We start from the raw sequence: 21,956 nt of genomic DNA on the forward strand, positions 1-21,956 counted from the left end.
TACAACTGGATATGGACTGTTTAGGCAGAGAAGCCATCTCAATTCACAAGTAATGTACTGCAAATCCTTTCATTTTAGAAATATAAAGAAATAAATACTACGAAAAATGGCCGTGTGCTGCCTCTGAAGGATGTGCTGTACACAGTGGCACTGTAGGAGCAGCTAAGAACATCACAATTAATGAGTTATGGACCTTATACACAGTTATAGCTATCAATACAAAGAACAGTAATTTTATTCTTCGGGTTTTGCTTCCACAAAACCAACTCGTGGCACAAGTGTCCTTGGGGAGGTTCATCCTCTTTGTGAGCCTCAGGCACACAAAAAAGTGTAAACAGCCGTATCTACAGTATGGCAGCTTCTCCTGTTTTAAATAGCATACTATCACTAGCATTCATATGCTAAAAAAAGAACTTGGGCTTTTCAGTGTAAAGAATTTCAGATTTGAGACCTGGTGTTCTAACACAGCACTCTAACCCCTTTTAGGAACTGAAGCAGGTCCTAATCCTAACTTCACTAGGGCTGTTATACTAACACTTAATGTAACAACAGAGATGCAAACAGAGATAATTTCAGGTTAGGCCCATTATCAGAAATAAATATTGGTTGAAAGTTCTGCCAAGGATTTATGATTTTATCTCATTTTGATACAAGCTGTCTACTTCAGAATTTACTCCTAAAGGACACTTTGATCCAGAGGACACAATGCATGTGCTGCTCTGTCTGTCAAAACATTCCCCATGTTTCTATGAAATGCTCCAAGGTCACACGCATCCTGTAGGGAAGCGCCTGAACCCTGTCAACAGCTGGCCTCTCATCCCTGCATCCAGGCGTGACCTAGTTAGGAGTTTGCCAGAGAAGAAGGGACCACTCATGCATGCTGAGGAGATACATGAGAATTGAACAGCTGAAGTCTCTGAAGCTGCTATAACTTCCTCACAATTCCTACCCCTGACCCATGGATATAAAGCTGTATATATGCACATCCACAAACCAAAGAAGCATTTTCTAACCCGTGACTATGGAGGGCTGTGTCTGGTTGCAATCTCAGTTCAGTCTCTCACTACGTAATGAATTAAGAGAGTCTTTAATTATAAGATCACGTGGTATTTTTTTTCCATGGACCTATCTCAGTCAGCACACAGGAAAGACCTGCTCTAGGGATGAATCACAGCTGGGCAGCAAAGGAGATCGTTGTCTGCCTCCCTGCTGAGGGAAGAAAATATGTAATGCAAAGACTGGCTTTCAGGCAGCGAGAAGGGATTGTTGGTTAAGTTGGATGTTGCCCTACAGAACTACATTCTAACTACATCTCTGCCAAAGACTGTTTGATACCAGTCACATCTCTTACAGTGTTTAAAAGAAATGGATGCTGGCTCTCATTTCCCAGGTATCTGCTTCAATAAACTAATGGCAGGTTTGAAAAAGCTGTACAGCACCAAAATTAGTGTGAGCTTTTGAGTATGGCAAAGGGCCAATGAGGAAGCAGACAGATCTGGATTCTGGCCAGCCTATCTCCACATTATTATGTAATACAGCCATAAAACCCACAAAATCTTGAAGCACCCTACCTAGCTAACATGGAAAAGCCTGCAGCTGACCTAAGACAGTACTGATCTGTCTTCACACGAATGCTGAGTGATGAATATTTGAAGGATTCATCTCCCCACTCTCATCCAAGGCCATACTAGAGACCTTCACATAGGTTTACAGCTAAAGGAGCTCTTCCTTTAACTTAACCAGTAGCAAACTGCAGTTTAAGGACATGAAGAAACAGGCACAGAATCCTACTAAACAAACAAATTACTCTGAAGGAGTGTAAAAATTTCTGTAACTTATAACACTGCATGTCAGAAAAGAAAAATCACCCAAGAAACCCCAACCTTCAGGCTACGGTTGTGCAATATTGAGATAAACCCTACAGGGAAAAGCCAGAAGCAATTCATTGTCATTTATTCCCTGCTTAGCATTTATACCATCTCCCAGTTGTGCTGGGGGAGGGACCTTTCCTGCTACAGCTTCAGCAATGGCATTTAGGCTGGCTTATACCTGCTGGCTAGTGAAAAAAACCCAACAACCTATCTGCACTGTTTAAATGCTTCCTTGCTAATTTGAAAACTCTTATGGTGACAAACGCATTGTAAGTTCTTAACATCCTATTTTCAAGACCGCGCATCATTTTTAAAGCTCACCCGAGTACTGGAGAACAGGAATTCTGTAACCAGCCTTTCAGGTTTGGGTGTTCTCTGTTTTCTGAGAGTCCACCTAGGACAGGTAGATCGATTTTTTTTTTTTTTTTCCATTTCTTCCTGTATCTATGATGAAAAGTACCTGGAATCTTGCCAAAAGCCTCACAATTCAGTACCCCGACAAAAGAGACTAACACATTTCCGAAGCCTGACTTCCTGATGCGTCCTCCTCCAAACTGCAAATCAGTATCAAACAACCGATTCTCGAATATGAAAACACAGAAGGTAATCCTTAAAACCAAGAGTATATATAAAGAAGTTTAAGAAGTTATATAACAGATTTTGATAAAACTTTTTAAATCTTAGTCCCAGTTGAGCCTCTTGCCAGAAAATACTTTAAAGCATAATTGGGATTACTTGGGTTTAGCTTTCTTTTTTTTCTTTTAATAAATGGCCCAGTGAAAAGGAAAAAATGCTCTCTTCATTGTGTGTAGAGTTTTTCAGACTTTGTTTGGGGTTTTTCAAGTATATAAAGCTATATATAAATAACTGGAAGTACTATTCTCTGTATTCTGAGATAAAATACACAGGACTGCAACTACCATAGTAAATAGGCAAGCATTCTCTATCCCAGTTCCGTGGTAGAACAGATGATCTGGTTCTACCACAGAGCACATGTCCACTCTAACCAAATTAATAAGATACTTGCAACAGAAGCTGAGGGAGTTTTCAAACTGCAGACACAGGAGTCACATACAGAATCACAGAATAGTTAGGGTTGGAAAGGACCTTCAGATCATCAAGTTCCAACCCCCCTGCCATGGGCAGGGAGACACCTCACACTAGCTGGAGCATCTGATACTGAGATTAACTGCATCTATTTGAAACCTTCTGACAGCACAAGAGCCTTCACTTCATACAAACTTTTCACCAAAAATACACTGGGCAATGGGACATTTTTAACATGGAAAAAATATCAACTGAAACAGTTAACCAATATTAACCAATGTTAACCATTCAGCAAAAATAATACACAGAATATTTGCCTAAGCCAGAGTCTTTCTGGATACTCGCTGCATTGTGTCTCACCTGTCTGAAAAGGAAATAAGCATACTCATTTTGTCACTGAATCCTAAAACATCATCACCTGCCAGTTCCCCTCTCAAATCTATCTCAGCCCCCTGACTAACAATACTTAACTGTAGACTTCAATGTCTCCTACTTTCTTCCATTTTTTTTTGTTTCTCCTTTTATTCTTAAGTAATTTATAGAGAAGAAATAAAGCCTGGTTCTTTAAGAGTTGGGTTTTGCCCACTCTCTCTATTTCTACCCTTTCCATTTATTCTGAGTTTTTGGTTTTTTTAAAATAAAAATTAAGATTTTGATCACTTTCACTGACCCACCATTATCAGACTTCTGAATTAGCCACTATCTGTGTATCTCACCAGCATTACTGCCTTCGTTTAAATGATGCTTTCATTGTTGCTACAGTTAAAAAAGGAGTGGGATTGCTGGATTGTTTCAGTCTATTCACTGTGAGTGGGTAAGGGTATACAAGAAGGCAGGCAGATCAAAAATAACATCTTTCTGGCTGGAATCCTCCCAAGATAAGCACCAATTCATTAAAAGTGTAACCACATGGTTCTTGCAGTCTTTTTTTCCCTGGTTTCCTTTACTTACTCTTCAGAGATGCAAAAGTTTCCAACCTTACTTCAAACGTATCTGTTTTCATGGCAAAAATAGGATCCCACACTGCACAACAAACTAACCAAAAAAAACAAAGAGCAAGTTACCCTTGCCCATGAAACATTAACAGTGCTACCACTGATTTCATTTAAGAGACCTTCTCTGGCTGTAAGCAGAGACATTTAGCAGACACAGCTGCGACTATTCAGTGGTCAGCAAGCTATTGAGAGAGTTTAAGCCCAGAACACTTTTAATCTCACCACGGACATATTAAGAACGCCTAGGAAGTTTCATGTTCCTATAGATGACACACCTTATTAGCTAGAAAGTTTATACTATGCTGTCATCAAGAGAAATTTTAATAACGTCCTTTCACAAGCAAACCAGAAATTCAAGTAAACGAGGATTCTCTTGTTTGTTTAGTATTTATCCCCACCCAATTAAATAAAAAACCCCTATAAATAATAGTCTGAAGCCTACAAAACCACAAATACAGCAGAAGACAAAAGATGTGAAATCATACTGAAACCACACTGAAATGTAAGGTTTTGGCCTTAACATATGCTGTAGAGTAAGAAATGTTTTATTTAGGGGCACTGTGATCCCAAATGTAGAAATTCACACACATACATTATCAGATCATCAGATTTTCAATGACTTCTGCCCATTTTGCTGAAGAAAAAGAAATAAAATAATAAATAAAAAATCCCTACATGCAAATTTAGCTGCATCATCCATCCTAACAACTGAAACCTTACGGCTAAATGGAAACGTGTAACTTCCAAATTAAAAACACAACAGTTCAAGAACTGCAGCATTAGTATTTTTAAAATGGAATGGAATAAATCTTTCACTTACTGCTTTATATTCCCCACTTTTAAAATGTACTGATATCGTAGACAACATAATCATACAAAGCTTTATAAAACGTGATATATTTTAAAGAATAAATGAAAGCTAAAATTATTTTGAGGCTAGGAGTATTCATTAGACACCTCACTGCTCCCTCTGTGAGAGTGGCCTCACTGCAGCACACCACCAATTATGCCTCAAAGAACAATGTGGAGGACTGACTTCATATATACTTGAACTGCACATGGCACAATTCAGGTCCTTCTACAGGATTCTATGAGGAAAAATTCATGTAGGTGAGCAAACTGTCTCAGAATCTCTGGTGCAAGTCTTAAAATCAAAGCAGAAAAGGAAAAAACATTCTGCATGAAAAACACTTTGAAAATAGTGACTCTTAAAAGGCAATTATAACCAGAGCATCAAGCAGAAACTGAAGGTACATTTTTGCATCTCTGTTAGAATTACTGGCAATTAAAAGAATGATTATTAACACCCCCTCCTTATAAACAGCTCACAGTTTTGCCTACAGTCTCAACTTCTGATGTTACTGACTTCCCCCAAGACATTTCCCTGCCCAAGGGGGAGGATGGGAACCAGAAGGAAGATCACCCTAGTTCCAGGCCAAACACTAACAGTACAGGCCACAATAATATCTGAAAACATGATCTGCAGTTGCTATTAACTGCTGAGCTTTTATTCATTTCCCATACAAATAATTTGCTCTTGTAATCATGAATAAGTGGCTGACAAACATCAGCAAGGTAATCTGCCCAGACATATCTCCAAAGTCAGGGACTAGAATCGGTATGAAAACAAAGGTGTATTTCAAAGGTGTTATTTGAAAAGCATTAAGACTAATAACTATTCATATGGGATAGAAGAAAATAATTATGAGAATATTGTACAAGAATCATGTAATGGTTTAGGGCACAGCATGAGTTACAACAATTATGTTCAAATACATTTGCCCCCTTCTGGGAATGGTATGGAATAACCTAGTCCAAACATGCTAATACAGATAGCAAAAGCTGTGGATAATTGCAGTTCAAGTGATCACAAAAAGAAAACAAGGACTTTTGGGAACATTTAGCTCAAAGCCACACATCTAGATACCAAAGGTGACAAGGACAGAAGTGAGTATCGCCAGTGACACAATTCTAAGAGGTTTCCTTTTTATGGCAAGCTAAGCTTCACCATGTCTATCAGTGATCAGCTACAGGAGATTATTCACATTTATTTATGATCATTCTTCTTTCTTGGAATAACGACACAGTTCTAGAATCTGTAAGGCATCTCTAGAAAGAGACAAACACTGGTGATGACTGACAGGCAGAGGACACCCTCTGAAAGCTGGTTACAGAGTCCTGACAGCAGCTAAAGCCAAAACAGCCAAACAACTTGGTCACCAGGGCCACTCTTTGCGTTAGAGCAGAACACTCAGAATTATCTGATTAACGGAGGGTTGATAACTGACCACAGCAACACTTGGCACTCTTTCATACACCTAGGGAATGGAATTTTGAAGAGCAATAGGAAAATAAAACTTAGGTAAGCAGCGTATCAAGAATAGGTTAGGTTTATCCCATTGATATGTATGGTTTCTGCTAGGGACATTTTGTTTTCAGTACTAAAGCTGAGCCAAAAAAACATATAAAAACATGAAGAAGGAAGTTTGTAACATTTATAGAATGGCAGGTTTATGCTACAGTAATTAAAGCTATGAAACCCAACTGCAGTGAAACAACATGTATTTAATACCGAATTTTAAACAGAACTCAGAAGGAAGAATGATATTCCACACCAAAGAAGATAGAAAATTAAAGCTTCTGCCCTCCAGAGATACAAAAATAATCATATCTTTAAAAAGGCAACACGAGAGAAAAATATCAATAAATCCAAGTTTTACTGTGTCAGTCCCGGTGTTCTGAGTTAATCTGACTTGTGCTCAGACAGACTAAAAAGGGTGCTCCCAACAGATGACTGGGTTCAGTTTATCTAATCCTCCGGATGCAAGTATAATGAGTAACAAAAATACGCGATGAAACACCACCACTGCAATCAGGCTTTATTACTTTTAGAAGCATACACAAACAGGAGCTCTCGCATTCCTTTTCTGGGGTCCACCAATGAGTCTTTCTCCCCTGATCTGGATTTTGTTATACCATGCAAGTCCCAAGAAAAGAAGCATTTACATGAGCTGTTCTTTCTTTTCCCAGTTCTACTTTGCCCACAGCTGATTTTGGCTGACCTAACAACAGCAACTTCCAGGAAGTAGCTACATTTCAAACATTCTTTTCCTTGGGTCAAGGCAGCAACTGGACATAATGTCTCCCCTTCACATACCAGACCAGGGAAAGGGGATAGGGAGAAGGCGGATTAACACAAAATCAAAGTTCAGATACTGACTGCCTCTTACCACAGTTCAGTCACCTACGTGAAAGGAGTCCTTCAACAGACAGAAATTGCAATTTTCTTTTAAACAAAAAAAAATCTGATCTAACTCAAGGAAACTACCTCCACCCCATCACATGCAAAAAACAAACCTGATGGTGCCTTCCTTCAGCTACAGACAACATAAAATGATTGACATTTGCAGAAAAAAACATGAAGACAGTTATGTAGATTGCTATGGCACAGAAAGCTACAGACAGGGAAGAAAGGCTGTTAGCTACTGAGCGAGGACTACTGAATAACATCTTCTATTGAGACAGCAAAGAACCTTTCTCCTTAGGACCTTTCAGAGAATGCAGACATTACAGGATCTTTCTCTGCAGGCAGCATTTTCTGACATACTACTTTGCCTCAAAACATTTTACAACTAAATGGAAGAATGATGGACTTACACTCTTGCTATTATTTCCTCTAAAGCCAAAGGACAGCTAGACAGTAAGATGACATCTTTTTATGGTTTTTTATGTTTTATGGGGTTTATAACACTGCTAAGGTGTGTTATTGCAACTTAATAAAATAAATAAATAAATACATACATACATAAATAAGCAAGCCACCCTTCTACCTTACAATTAATGATTGCTTGGCGATATGTGAATTAATGATATGCAGGAAAATGTTCCAGAACTGGAAATAGCATTGCCATTGCAAGAGGAAGGACAGTGGTCTGCGTACCTACATAGGCAAGTACATGTCCATACAAGTCATCCCACCAAATAAAGGCCACATCATTAAGATTATTTTTCAGACACTGCTTTAGAGACTGATTTTGAAACAACTTTCACCCGCTGCCTAAACAGGTTCTGTAGGGACAACATCCCTAATTTTCACTTGGAGACAACACTTCTGCCAACTACAAAATTCATCATACTTCTATATTGAAAAGTTTCATCAATCTGCAGCTGTCTTTATCTACAGAGCTGCAGATTAAACAAGAGGGCTGTCATGCTCATCCAGCTGAACTGAACGGTTCTGAATAGGGATTTTAACTTCCCAGTAGCGTTAGAACTAACAGCCAACCCCCCTTTGCTTTTATATACAGCAACAGGAATGGTTTTTAGAGAGAGAACTATCAGAATATTTTCCTTTTAGCAGCCCGTATGCAGAAGGTTATTATTTCACCACACAATTCAGCACTGTCACGAGGCAAATCCACTAAGAAATATGTCACTTATAAATTCTAACTAAAAAGCAACTAAAAGCAAGTATTAGCAGTAATCAGTGGATGATCGGTTGCCTTCCTTCTTTCACCACTGAATGTCACAGCTCCTAAGTAAACATGTAGACATGATAATCGATTTCTCAGTGGGGTGACTCCTTCCCAGTTACAGGATCTGTACATTTGACTGTTGATTATAGGCAAGCTTTGGCAGGTTCCTGTGGCAAGCAAGCTTGGAGTTAGTTCAGTCCCGCCTTCAGAAAGGAGACTCATGAAGGACAAAAAGATTTAAATAAAAATGGAGAGGGGGAGGAAGAAAAAGAGCAAGAATATTAAAGCTACAAAGGCATTCAATCAAAAATGTCCGTCTCCAACAAAAAAGAGTTTAAGCATTTTTAAGCTTTGCTACCTCTCTGTACAGTCAATTCTGCTGCTCATGAGCCCCTTCCATGAAAGTGAAATATATCAAAAGCTCAGTATGTTACCTAAGCCATTTTTGACCCCACATTGCAGGCTGCCACTAAGAAGAACAGACACTACAGTTTAGAGTAAAACTTGGTTGTTGGAGGGCACAAAAGCAACAAGAGCTCTCTTCGATAGCTTAGATGCTGAGGTAATGCTGAATGAAAGCAGTGGACGCAAACAAATGAATCGTAGCTTCGGGCTGGAGTAATATCAGGTGCATCTCTACACCCTGAGGGCTCAACTCCTACACTTCTTAAGTCCCTCCCCCTGAAACAACCTCCTGCAGTTTCACTTAGAGATCAAGCAGAGAACAGGTACTTCTCTCTCAGCAGTGACAGCTCCAGCTTACCAACAGCGAGCACCTTGGAGGTTTCCAACATCTGTGTAGCTGGTAAGTACATTTCTTTCGAGTATTTTTCTGTTGTTCAAATAAAGTGTGTTTGCGCTAACAGCTAAAAAAGTAAACCAGAGGTGATCATTTTTCAGCTGTCTCAAAAGCCTGGGTTACTCCTAGCAGGTGCATTTACTGCACCAGTTTAAACTTTCAGCAGAAACTCTGGAGAGGGGAGTATTTTAGCTTGAGAGATGAACTAACTCTTGTGAGTTTTTACAATAATTAACTCCTGTTGGTGAAAAGTGTTTTAAGCACCTTTTTTCAGAGGAAGTTGCTGTATAATACTGAAGTATGACACGAAGCTGTACTGCTTAAAACTCCTGTGTTTAGTCTGCCAAATATCCTTCACACATTAGGGTCAGGTGAACCTGAAATGATTGTCTGAAAATAAAGTAGTCCAGGTTTGATTTATTATTTTCTTGGGAATTAAGCACAGAAAATTAGATTAGAGTTTAGAGTTATCCTCTCTCTAATTAATTAAAGTGTATTAAGATACTGAATTATTAACTTAATATTGACAAAGATTTTTATTTCTTATTTATCCACGCTGCCTAACCAACGTATTTAGTCTCTTTCTGCGCTCGCTCACACACACACAGACCCAGACCATGCGCACACCCACACACAAGCACGCAGCCCTCTTCGGTCCATACCTTCACCACACACTTCCCTTCTAGTCCTCACCAACCCACTCCTCTCACCCAGATTTCCTCCTCATCAACAACCAGTTGCGTTAAAATTTATCTTTTAGTTTTAGTTTAAAGGAACTGGAAGTTTAGAAGGGAGTGGTAGTTAATCACTGGAAAATCTCAGCTAGAACAAAACTCACAAATCTTGTTCTTGCAACACGCTAGGTAGGTGACAATGGCATGTCCTTGAGTTATGCAATAATGCCACATCACAATATTTTAATTATAGTATGTCCTTCAGAATGTTCCACCCCAGTGAGTACTCCTGGTCAGAGAGATCAACATCACCAAAAGGATACTGCAATAATAATGGAGTGTGCATGACAAACTGTTACGTAGTTTGCTAAAGCAGTGTCCTAAAAAGAAATATAATTACCATCCCTGCTTGTAATAAAAGACATTCTGAAATTTCCTCTTTGATCAACTGGGCATCTTAAACAATTTAGACTACTTAAAAACCTAAAAAACAACATGCACATATATATATGTACATATATGTGTGTGTGCGTGTATATGAATACATATGTGCATGTGCTTGTATACTTATACCCACTTACATTCTTGTTTATATATTTATACACACACAGGCATTCTTGTTTTCTGAACTTGTGAATATGTTAAAGGGAAGGAGGTAGCAACAACATGCTTTTAAAAACACATGGAAGAAAACTTTCAGCTCTCAGTCTGAGGTTGGAAAATGCTACAGACAAGACAGCCGTGAGGAAGTACAGTGGTGACAAGAGCCAAAGAGCTAAGACAGCCTCAAGTTTAAGCAATATTATTTGAATGACCTGTTCTCAATAAAACCACAAAAGAAATAACACCACTATATTTCAAAACTAGAGAGATAGAATTGCAATAATATATTACTGTCTGCATTTCTAAAATCAGGTATAAGGAAATGAATTCTCAAGCTAAAAATAAAAAATACACAAGAAAATGATCATCCTACTACCGAAGAATCTTTTCCCATTTTTAAAGGCTATCACAAGTTATGCCATTCAAGTTTAAGAAAAAAAGCCTCTACTTAATGTGATTTTCCTGTCTAATACTAGATATTAATTTTGGTAGCACAAAACAGACATTGTAACATTATTTATATAGAGACAGCTTTAATTGGTGGCACCTATTTTAAACCATTAATTTATTTTCCAGCTGTATGTGTGGGATCAAACTGTTTTAATTTCTTTTTTAATTATGAAATATGTACCTCTGCCAGATGCTCCTGTGTTTTATTTAGATTGTAAGAGAAATTATCCTTCTCGTCTGGGCTAGGAAATATTTTATTACTGGCATTTTTAAACCATGAGAAAAAAATAAGGGATTAAATAGTTAAAAAAGAGAAGCAGCACATTCGTCTGGCTGGCACTAGCCTAGGTTTACAAATGGGTAAACACCCTCTAAATAAGCTACTCGTTCTACACCTCTCGAGTCAGAGCGGCAGATTCTCGAGCTCTACTGTCTGCATCAAAATGAAGGCAAAAATGACTAAAAACCCCTGTTGGAATTCTCTCTTGCCGGACCCATGGCAAAGCAGCACCAATGCTCTGAATTTCTACAATTAAAAACTGCAGCAATGCATTTTCTCTTATTAAGAAATGATAGTTAATACTCTGTTGAACAAGAATAACTTGACTCAAAGTTAAATACCAAGTACAAAGTCGGGGGGGGGGGAACAGGACACACAGGAATTTTCATTATTAAGCAAAGGAAAGCCAGCAGAACAAGAAAACCTCATTAACATCTCTTTATTATAAGAGCTGCACCTGAATGCAAATTTGAACTGTTATCATAAATGGTTCACCTAAGAATGCAGTGGAGTTTTGACAACAGTATCCTTTTTTTCATGAATAATTAGTACAAGTACTTCCAAGCAGGTATAAAGAACAACAGGTACAAACCAACTTGACTGAGCCCATTACAAACTGTCCACGTTAGTTATACATCATTAGCCAAAAATAAATACAACAAGCACACACAAGGGAGTGAAAAAAGAGCAGTTCCCTCTCTGGACCTCCCCTCCTCCACCTCAATATTTTAATTTATTTTTATTTTTAAAGTATTAATCTTTCAAAGGAATCCTGCCTATCATTATTTAAAATATTTTTTAAAGACGATATGGAGTCTTTAATTTATTCAACCACCTTAACCAGATTCCAAGAGTTTAACATGTTGCTCAGTAATTCCAGGTTTTCTCATTGTTATGGTACCCGTATCCAGCTCAAATAACAAAAAAAGCTTTCCTAAAACCTGAAAAATAAGAAGTTACTTCTCTACACATTCCTTTTTCTTTAGGCTATAGCACATTTAATCATTTGTTAATTCCAAGAAAAAGCTTGATTGTTTTTTCTACTTTCAGAACAGCTTTGTAGTTTTCAGGGTGCCTTCACAATCACTATTTTAACAAAATTATTATTTCTATGACATCAGAAACAACATTTAATACAAATTGCTAGAATTACTATACCTGATGAAACAAGCAGCAATTCTGTAGCTTTGCCTTCAGTTTTCATAATGTATTGCATGTCATTTTCTATTAAATAATCTGACTTAAGAAATGCAAAACAACTCCGCTTTTAACTCAAATCTCACAGCATGTAATTACCAGGAATTCTTTTCATAAACTTCATATTTTCATACTACTACTAATTCATACTTCTATGTAAAAAACCTTCTTTTTATAAAAAAATAAAAAATATCAAGCTATCTAGTCACTCTTACAATTAGTATTCCTGTAGTTTCGGGTAACACAATAGATACAGTACGTGGTTTTGCAACAGTCATCATTTTGATAATGATGCTTATAGTTCATGATGAAATCATCAGTTTTTAGATCTCTGCCATAACACATCCTATAAAATCATGAGAACTTGACTCTCAGAGTTTCTCACGCCTTCAGAATCAGTGAACATAATGGAACAAGCTGATACAAGCCCTCCTGACTTATCTACTGAGCAAATCATTAGGCTGCGTAAAGTATCCACAACCTTAGTTTTTCTGAAGAAAGGCAGATGCCTCATTCCCCTATAAATCAATTACTGTCAGACTTTTTTTACCTGAATTACTACGCTTGTGTCTGTGTTAAGTATATGCAGTATGTAAGGTGCTACGCAGCAGAGGAATGCGAAATGTGTTTATCAAGCAGAAGATTCCATTAGTCAGATATTGCAGTACTCGTTTCTCTTAATTGAATTAGGAAGAGGAAGAAAATTGGTGTGGTTTTATCCTTCGAGAGATTGGCCACTTTTGAGGTATCCACTGAGATTAGGCTGTTAGGAAATGCCATGACAGGTAAAAGAGGGGGTTGGTCACTCTCTTAAAGAGCCAAGTCAGCTACTACCCATGTGCACCCAATCCTCTCCACCCTCCTTGCGCCAAAGCCGGAAATTCCCTCTGCTCTCTCCCCAACCGGCCTGACTGGCTTGCCCCATATCCAGCTGCTGCCAGGACCTGCCTCTTCTCATTCTGCCCACCTCCACTTCTCTCTCAACAGCTCCACCTAGACTTCTACTTTCATCTTCTGAATAAATGCTCCTTCAGTTTTCAAAGAAAACCCCTCCAAGCCGCGAGCAGTGGCAGGTGCTGAGCAGTGCTGAAAACTAGGCCACCTCTGGGACTGTGCTGAGGTGTGGAAGGATGTCAAAGTTTAATGAGTGTCTATCTCAAGTATCGCAGCTAGCACTTTGCATAGAATCATACAATGGTTTGGGTTGGAAGGGATCTTTAAAAACTCATCCAGTTCCAACCCCCTGCCATGGGCAGAGATACCTTCCACTGGGGCAGCTTGCTCCAAGCCTCGTCCAACCTGGCCTTGAACATTGCCAGGATGCCAGGGATGGGGAATTTGGGGGAGTGGAAGAGTTGTCCCTTTTTCTATTTGTTTGTTTGGGGTTTTTGCCTGTTTTGGGGGGTTGGTTTTGTTTGGTTTGGTTTTTGCACCTTTGTTGTTTGTTGTTTTTTTTTAGAAGGCCACAACACACCATATGTGATATGAGGGGGAATCCAGGTAAAAGAATGCATTACTTTGTTTTTACTTCCAATGTTCCACTAATTTTAAACTTTATGTTACAGTTCCTGCACTACCAGTTGCAGAAGTATTGGCTTCCGGCACCCCGTCTTCCCTGAGACACCACAGGAGTTGGCTTCCTCTCTTCACCTGGAAGAAGGATTCTAGAAACCAGAAAAACTGGAAACATCAAGAGGCTAGAACTGTGGCGAGCTAACCACAAGAAAGTTTTTCTAAAGAACCATTACATTTAATTGTTTCAAGCAGAGAACAAAATGAGTCTTCTCAAAGAACGTAAACCAAAGAAGCCTCACTACATCCCAAGACCACCAGGAAAGCCATTTAAGTACAAGTGCTTCCAGTGTCCCTTCACTTGCAATGAGAAATCTCATCTTTTTAACCATATGAAATATGGCCTCTGCAAAAACTCAATTACTTTAGTATCAGAGCAGGATCGTGTTATCAAGTGTCCGAAGACCAGTTCCTTGGAGCCCAAACAGATCAATCAGCTTGAATCTACAGTCAAACCAACTTCTTCTAAAGCTGTCACAAATGGACTGGCAAACCTCGATTCAAAGCCTCAATATCCTTTTCCAAAAGAAGATGCCAAGGAAAATGTTGAATTACAAAACCAGGCAACAAACACAGCAATACAAGGACAAAAACCTGTGATTCAGAAGGAATTAACCCCTGCCAGTACTACAGCAGAAAGCGCTATCAGCATGCAGCCCCTTTTGGACAGCATTGGCAGGCCCTCGGCTTTCGTTCCTGTAGGAGAACACAGAGATAGCAAAGGCCCGGAAACCAGTGAAGTATCTGAAATCCTATCACTCTCTAACAAAAATTCACCTTTTCACACTAAGTCTGCATTTCATACACCAGGTCACCCATGGAAAGCAGGTTCTCCTTTCCTCCCAGAGTTTCCACATAAAGTTGCTCCGACAAAAGGCTTTGGTTCCATTTCACCTTATATGCAACCGATGATTCCTGAGTACTCACCCCATTTTTATGAGCATAGGCTGGCTATCTACACACCATACTTGCTTCCAAGTAATTCAGAGTGTGAAAGCTCTGCTCTGTCTGTCTATGGCACACAAGATCAAAGACACTTTCTTCCACACCCAGGACCACTTCCAAAACCCATAAATCCATCAGCATATGAACACTATCGACTGTTCCAACAATATCATTCCACTCCTCCGATACCATATGGATTTTGTAGGCCAACAGATCCTGCATTTTACAGATTTTCACATGTAGCTGGTATTAACAGAGATCAAAATTCTCATCTAATGGAAGAAACTACCTTACTATATCCAGCTTCTTTAAGCCCATCCCAACAATACCCTCTAAATTCGCATAAAAAACAAGCAGATTATGAAAAAGAAATGACATTATTGCATGCCAAAAGTAATTCCAAAGATGACCAGAACGAAAGAGAGAATGCCAAAATGAGCCCTCTTGCAGGAAGTGCGGCCACAGGCTCCCCTGGCAGACCTAGCCCAACCAACTTCACTCAGACAAGCCATGTATGCGAAGGCTTGTTTGATCTCTCTAACAAGTCATCTTCCACATCGCTTGGCAAGTACGACCAACCAGAAGAAAACCTCACAGCTTTCCGACCTGTGAGGAAAAGCACTGATCAACCAACTCCACTCCAAAGTGTGCAGACGCAGCAAGAGAGAGGAGATTCACCTACCAGGTAAAATAATAAAAATCACTTTGCAAATCCTTGTCAGATTTACACACAAGGGACACACAAACATCAATGGAAACATTTCATGCAATGCCCCTAAAATATATTTAAATTTAAGTCATTGAGGTAATTTGTTTTATATTGACAGTGCAAAACACAGTACAGCTCCCAGTTGCTATAGTGAGCAGACCACTCATTCTCCCTAAGTGTATCAGGTATTTCCCATACGATTACTATGCATGTGTTTGTGTATTTCAGGGAATTACCTGCAACCAATGATGTGTATGGTGCAAGGGACTTGGGGGAGTTAAAGGAGAAACAGCAAAATTGTCAGACTCCCAGCCCAGATTGTTTTCTCTTCTTCCTGCCCCCTTTCTCAGCCCCAATTTAGAAGAGTAACTGATAGTGAATTCTCTTTTCTTTCAGCATTAACGTCACTGATGAAGATTCACATGCACAGAACGAATGCCAGAACAACGAAGGCTCACTGTCCAACACAGAGGAAGACACAGGGATAGCTCCTCTTAATCTTTCCAAAAAGGCTGATGCAAACACAGGACCTACGCATGAGCCTACATACAAAACCACATCCAAAACAGAAAGTCACAGCTTTCTGGAGTTGCAAGACATGCCTCTGAACCTCTCAGTAAAAGATTCCTGTAACACAGTAAGCCTGAAAACATCATTCCACAGTCCATCCCATGATAATGGTGCTGCTACTTCTCCAAGCAATGAAAAGGAAACCTCCGGAGCAGAAGCATGTAGCCCCAAGAACCCTACTAACAGTGCCTGTGATAAACCTTTTGCAGCTCACCGTAATGAAGCTCAAGACTTAAGAATAATTGACAGCTGTGATGAACAGAAACAAACAGCAGCTGTAGCTCTCTGTCAGCTAGCTGCATACAGCCCAGGCAAAGTTAGACTGGACAATGAAGGGCAAAGTCCTCAGGACAGTAATGCTTCTTGTACAGAAGCTCCTCTCAATTCTTCTGATACTCAGGATACTCAGTGCAATCAAAAAGTAAAAGGACAAAAAAGGACAAACCAAAAAGAATCAGCAAAATCACAGCAAGGCACTAAAAGAGTAAGGCCAAATGACTGTAGCAGAGTCTTCACTTTAAGGAAGAGAACAAGAGTATCTTAATACTTCACTTTCCAATGAGTCATAGGAGCTAGTTACCAGCAACACCACTTAATTTCTACAAACCACCTCTTACTGGGTTTGGTTCCATGACAAAATACATTCAATCCCTCCCATGTAAATAATGTTCATAATTTTATATTAATATTTTTAAGTAACAACCTTCCCTTGTATAAGCTCAGATTTTGATGAGTGAATTTTTGCATTCATTACTAAAGCCAAAGTACATCAGATGAATCTTTAAGGGGTTTTGCAATTGTATTAATGTAAAATAAATTTTACAATTTGTTTTCTTAAAAGATGTTTAAGCTCTAGAAACAATACTGTTCAATAACATACTGTCACAGTCTTTTTCAGGCTGAATTTCATTTAATGGGGTTGGGTTTTTTGTCTCTTTTTCTTTGAAAAACTTTATGTCATGGTGCAGTAGTTTAAATAAGCTTAAGATTAAACCTGGCTCTTTAGAATTTACTATAAAAACTGGTTTGTGTATGAATGCATTTTCCCATTATGCCACAATACAAAACACCAGACCAAATTTTGCTACTCAGAGGCAGACGCCAGTTTAAGCAAACTGATCCAAACCTTGCATAAGCAAGCTTTGCTGATGTCGCCTAAGAAAAAGATTTAAGTTCAACCAAGGAAAGCCTGCACCAATCTAACAAACACAGTTTATGTTCATCTTTAACTGAGCTGCTCTGAAAACACTACTGAAAAGTTGAAGATCCAAACAATTTAGGTGCCTCATTTTCCTCTGAGGTTAGACAGACACTGGGCAACTTTCAAACTCCAAGCCTAAAAGGTTATTTATATAATTTATTTCACCTGAGGCAAACTCTTTCTGGTGAAGGTCTTATTTCCGTGTACATGTATCTCTAATTATCAGTCTCAGTGTGCTTCTACGTACATCCTAAAACTATTTTCTGCTTCTATACCTGTGTGTATAAACTTGCAATTTTTCAAATAAATCTGTGAGCTGTACTTCAAATATATGGCATGTCATTAATGAGCACAGATACATTCACTGCACCATCTGTAACACGTACCTTGAAGAAAAATTAGCAAAGAAATTGCTAAATTTTCAATGTACAAGTACAATTTGGCATGGAATATCAACTCCACAAAAGGAGCTTCCTTCAGTGAAGGAGGTTCATTCTGCACATTAATTCAGCTGTAATTTAGCTCCAAATGACAAACCTCAGAATTCCCTCTGCCTTAAAGCTGCTGTCCAGCTTATCAAAGTTTCTATAGAAGTTTAACCAAACCCAGGCTGTTCCACTGTATACACACCCCATGTAAATTTGCACAGTAGGAATTCTCAGTCTAAGGAAAACAAACCCAGGCTTATTCCCTCAAAACTATGGGTATGTATTTCTTATGATTCATTATTCAAGTGAGAAACTGCCTCACCTGCCAAAACACTATAAGTAGATATAAACCCATGTCAGGAAGCTGAGCTGTATTCAATGCAGAGTTCCCAGAGTATTTGTTTTTCTTAATTTTTTGTGCTATGATGGTTTGAGCTAACAGCTTAGCCCGAGCATTGTAGGAAGTCTCTCATCAAACAGTAAATTACAGGGGTTAAGTTTCTGAGGTCAGAAACAAGAATAACAACATTGATGTTTAATTTCATCTTTCATAGAGCAAAGCTTTTCCTAGAGTATCAAAACCCAAGAATATCAATCTGAGATAACAGAAAAAGTCTGATTACCTCAGATTACAACAGCAAGGCAGTAAGAAAGTGTGATGTATGAAACTGTCCATAGCAGGAGATAAAGCAAAGAGAAAAAACTTTTTTCTAGGCAAAAAAAAAAAAAAAGCCCATTAAAAAAAGGGCCATTAAAGCAAAAGGGAAAATAAGGCAAAAGGAACCATGTCAAGTGTGCATGGCTATTCTGCAGCCCATCTGCCCAATGATAATAAAGGTTTGACTCTGATGAAGATACATTATTTGTCGTTACCAGTTATATTCTTCACTAGCTGCATCCCATTTTATGTCCAAGTCTTTCCAAATTCTAATCTACAAATTCAGACTATCCTCTTTTACTCATTGTTTGCAGTATCGTACCTTTTTGCCTCTGTGTAACTCTTCAGTACCAGAAAACCAAAGGAGCTGCAGTTCAGCCAAGATAATCTCTGACTAGATTCTTTACCCATCTTCTTAGACAATAATTGTTGCATTTCTTAGCCCAATTTAATTAAGAAACTTCCAGTTTATGTAAAATTATTTTTCTTTAGACCTTTATACTTATCTCCTTCCTAGAAAGGCCTCGCTGCCATGGTTGTGATCCCTCCTATCTCACCTTTCAATTCTTCCACACCAATATTAAATAGAAGGATACTAATACTACACCATTATTAATATATTAATACACCAATGTTGAAGTACCATAGCAGTAATAGAAGGCTACATCTTGTGCACTCTCACAAAAATTTGCATATAAATCCATGTATATTAAAATGACCTTCCAAGGCAGCAATATATTTTCATTGCCTCTCTGTAGAAAAAGAAGGGTGTGGAGGATACAGCCATCATCCCCATTCTACAAATACAAAAAATCAACCTAAAAAGTGAAGAGAGATGGCTTCACAGCACAGCTCAATTCACTGGCAGAGCCAGGAGTCACTCATGTCCTCTGTAGTCCTACACAACATCCAACTTGCACAGAACATCCACTTTAGATATAAACAAGTCTATTACAGGAGGCTATTCCAATTCCTTGATAGAATAGAGAGTTTCTTTTTAACTGTTTCATCTTTATCATACAAGGACAAAAGTAATTGGAAAAGGAAGACGAACTGACAGCTAGCTGCTCAAAAATTACGACATGCAAACCACATACTGTATTGGACATGAACTTGTTCAATGGAGACAGAATAACAGACTGTATTAAATACCGTATTTTACAGTTCCCTCTACAACAAGTCAGCAGATCTTCAGAATACAAATGATCTGGAAACCTGACTTACCAGGATGAAACACCAGTTTTGACACATTTTTGAAAATTAAGAGTTCAACTTTTGCTGTCAACACAGGACTACCACATGAGATCAGAACCACCTAGCCCAAAATACTGCTGTAAAAGTGCCCAACAGCAGATGCATACTGCTAATTTATGTTTTTGTCATTTCAACTCTACCGAAAAATGACCAAAATCACTAAACAGAAAACTACTTCTTCCACATAAACATCTCTGTACTTCAATATATGTTGATAGATACAGAACACACAAAGAAATAACTCCTCTGCCCTGTTATTTCTCTTTCCATCCTGGTATTTCAAAAAACCATTAAAAGCTTACACATTCATGTATAAATTACGCTAAATTGACCTCTGAAATTTATACAGAAACACACAGCATAAGTTACTAACTTTAAAGTGTAAGTTAGTCATCAATTAGTTAATATAGTCTACTTAAATAATGACACTGACACAGTATATAGACATGCGGTATTATTTTTATACAACTGCACAGAGAAATATGGGAGTGAGGAAGAAAGAAGAAAACCCCAAGAAACTAATTTCATTTTGGAAAGAAAAATTTATTAAGCATATAAAGGCACACCCAAGACAATGCTTTTGCAGAAGTACCTCAAATATCCCCATAGGCATATTCCTTTACTCTAGAATTCAAAACTACAGTCAGTAGTAAATGAGCAAATTCCAGTCTAGTGCCACACATTCAATGTCTAATACTATAGATTGTTAATTCATGAACTTACTCACATTCAGCAACTACAACTCACCATCTGAAATTCGGGAAGGGAGTAACAATCCTCTTCTGCCTAATTCAGCCAGAGCCAGGCATCCACCATGCCATGCATTGTCTGTTTCCTGGAAACTAATTTTAGAACAAAGACAAGCTTTTGTTAAGACCCTTTTCAGATTTCATTTTTCATGGTCAATTCCCAACATTTTAAAAGACACATAACCCATACCAGCATTGTGATTTAAATCATAGAATCATAGAATCCTGTTAGAATTCTAAAATATGAGGTTGAACGTACTTTCCTATTTTGTGCAATATAAATACTGCTATAAACATCAAATAAGCAAAACCCCCATTTACCAGCAGAAATGGAAGGTCAATAGAGAAGACATCCAGAAAAGGAAAACAACTTTCTAGTACTTTGGCAAGACACACGGATTTACAGAACATTCCCAAAATAACTAATTTAGTGCCAAACACAGTCTTTAACTAGCCAAAGAGGTTCAGGTGACAGTTTCCAATAAACACTTTGTATGAGCTTATGCAGTGAGCAAACTGGTGCTTATCCACCTTTAAAAAACATCAACCAAACCAGAGCAACCTGTAGTGAACACAACCGAAAAACACCCCAAATGGTACACAATTTCTGGTGGACTGTCAGATAAAGGAGTAAAAGGGAAAAGGCTGCACGCTGCACGACTAGACATGCAAAAAGCTCATTTTGTATTAAACTAAGAATAGGAATTTGAGAATAAAATATTGAACACACAAAGCAGGCCATATCAAAGCTTCAGCTCTGCCAGCATCCTGTCTCTGACATGGACCTATAGCAGATACTTAGCAAAGATGAAGCACAAAGGATCATTCCCGTATTAGCCTCCTCCTCCCTTTGGCAATCTGTATGGAGACTTCCCAAGCCAGAGGTTGCAGACAGAATGTCATATTTAATAATCTCTGCTGGGTCCCTCTTCCATTAATTCGTATAATCCCTTTTTGAACTCCCTTTACACTTTTGGCTTCCATAACATCCTGTGGCAATGACTTCCACAGTTTAATTATAATTGCCTGAAAATGTACTTCCGGATGCTTCCCAGTTCTCACCTTACGAGGAAGAGTGAAGATTACAATTACTCACTTTCCCTCTTTCTATCACATTTATAATTTTATGTATCCCCATTATATCCCTTGTCCTTCTTTCCACTTGGAAGTATCCCCATCAGTTAAATCACTTTTCAGTGATTCAGTTTTGTTATCTCTTCCTCTCCTGTAATACCTAACGTTCCCTTTGCCTTCTTTTTTCTGACAGCTGCTGAACATTCCTCTGACATTTTGACAGAAGTATCAGTGTTTTCAAGATCTCTTTCCTACATAGTGATAACCGTTTTACAACTAAGCTGCCTCCTTCCCTAAGTTTGCACTCATCAGATATTGTATTTCATAGAATCATAGAATCATTAGGGTTGGAAAGGACCTTAAGATCATCTAGTTCCAACCCCCCTGCCGTGGGCAGGGATACGT

At 38.5% G+C, this 21,956-nt stretch overlaps 2 protein-coding genes across 4 annotated transcripts in view; one reads left to right on the forward strand and one right to left on the reverse strand.

Moving 5' to 3' along the window:
* Nucleotides 1-21,956, reverse strand: part of TBCD (tubulin folding cofactor D) — a 122,387-nt gene that overhangs the window by 72,661 nt on the left and 27,770 nt on the right. For all 3 annotated transcript variants that reach the window (XM_057401396.1, XM_057401399.1, XM_057401397.1), the window contains one exon: nt 20,476-20,570. In XM_057401396.1, the coding sequence (XP_057257379.1) occupies nt 20,476-20,570 (95 nt within the window). The remainder of the gene's footprint in view (nt 1-20,475; nt 20,571-21,956) is intronic.
* On the forward strand, nt 8,968-16,942 carry ZNF750 (zinc finger protein 750). The gene is made up of 3 exons (XM_057401400.1): nt 8,968-9,193; nt 13,957-15,593; nt 16,014-16,942. The coding sequence occupies exons 2-3, from the start codon at nt 14,167-14,169 to the stop codon at nt 16,729-16,731; spliced, it is 2,145 nt and encodes a 714-aa protein (XP_057257383.1). The 5' UTR covers nt 8,968-9,193; nt 13,957-14,166; the 3' UTR covers nt 16,732-16,942.

The sequence above is a fragment of the Pezoporus wallicus genome, unplaced genomic scaffold, assembly GCF_028554395.1.
Source record: "Pezoporus wallicus isolate ANWC-B61680 ecotype Strahan unplaced genomic scaffold, APGP_CSIRO_Pwel_v1 contig_8702, whole genome shotgun sequence".
Classification (NCBI taxonomy): domain Eukaryota; kingdom Metazoa; phylum Chordata; class Aves; order Psittaciformes; family Psittacidae; genus Pezoporus; species Pezoporus wallicus.

Excerpts from the sequence above, each read along its gene's own strand:
- ZNF750 (XM_057401400.1), top strand. The coding sequence starts at position 14,167 with ATGAGTCTTCTCAAAGAACGTAAACCAAAGAAGCCTCACTACATCCCA. Across the intron at positions 15,594-16,013 it reads AGAGGAGATTCACCTACCAG|CATTAACGTCACTGATGAAG; the intron begins GTAAAATAATAA and ends CTTTTCTTTCAG.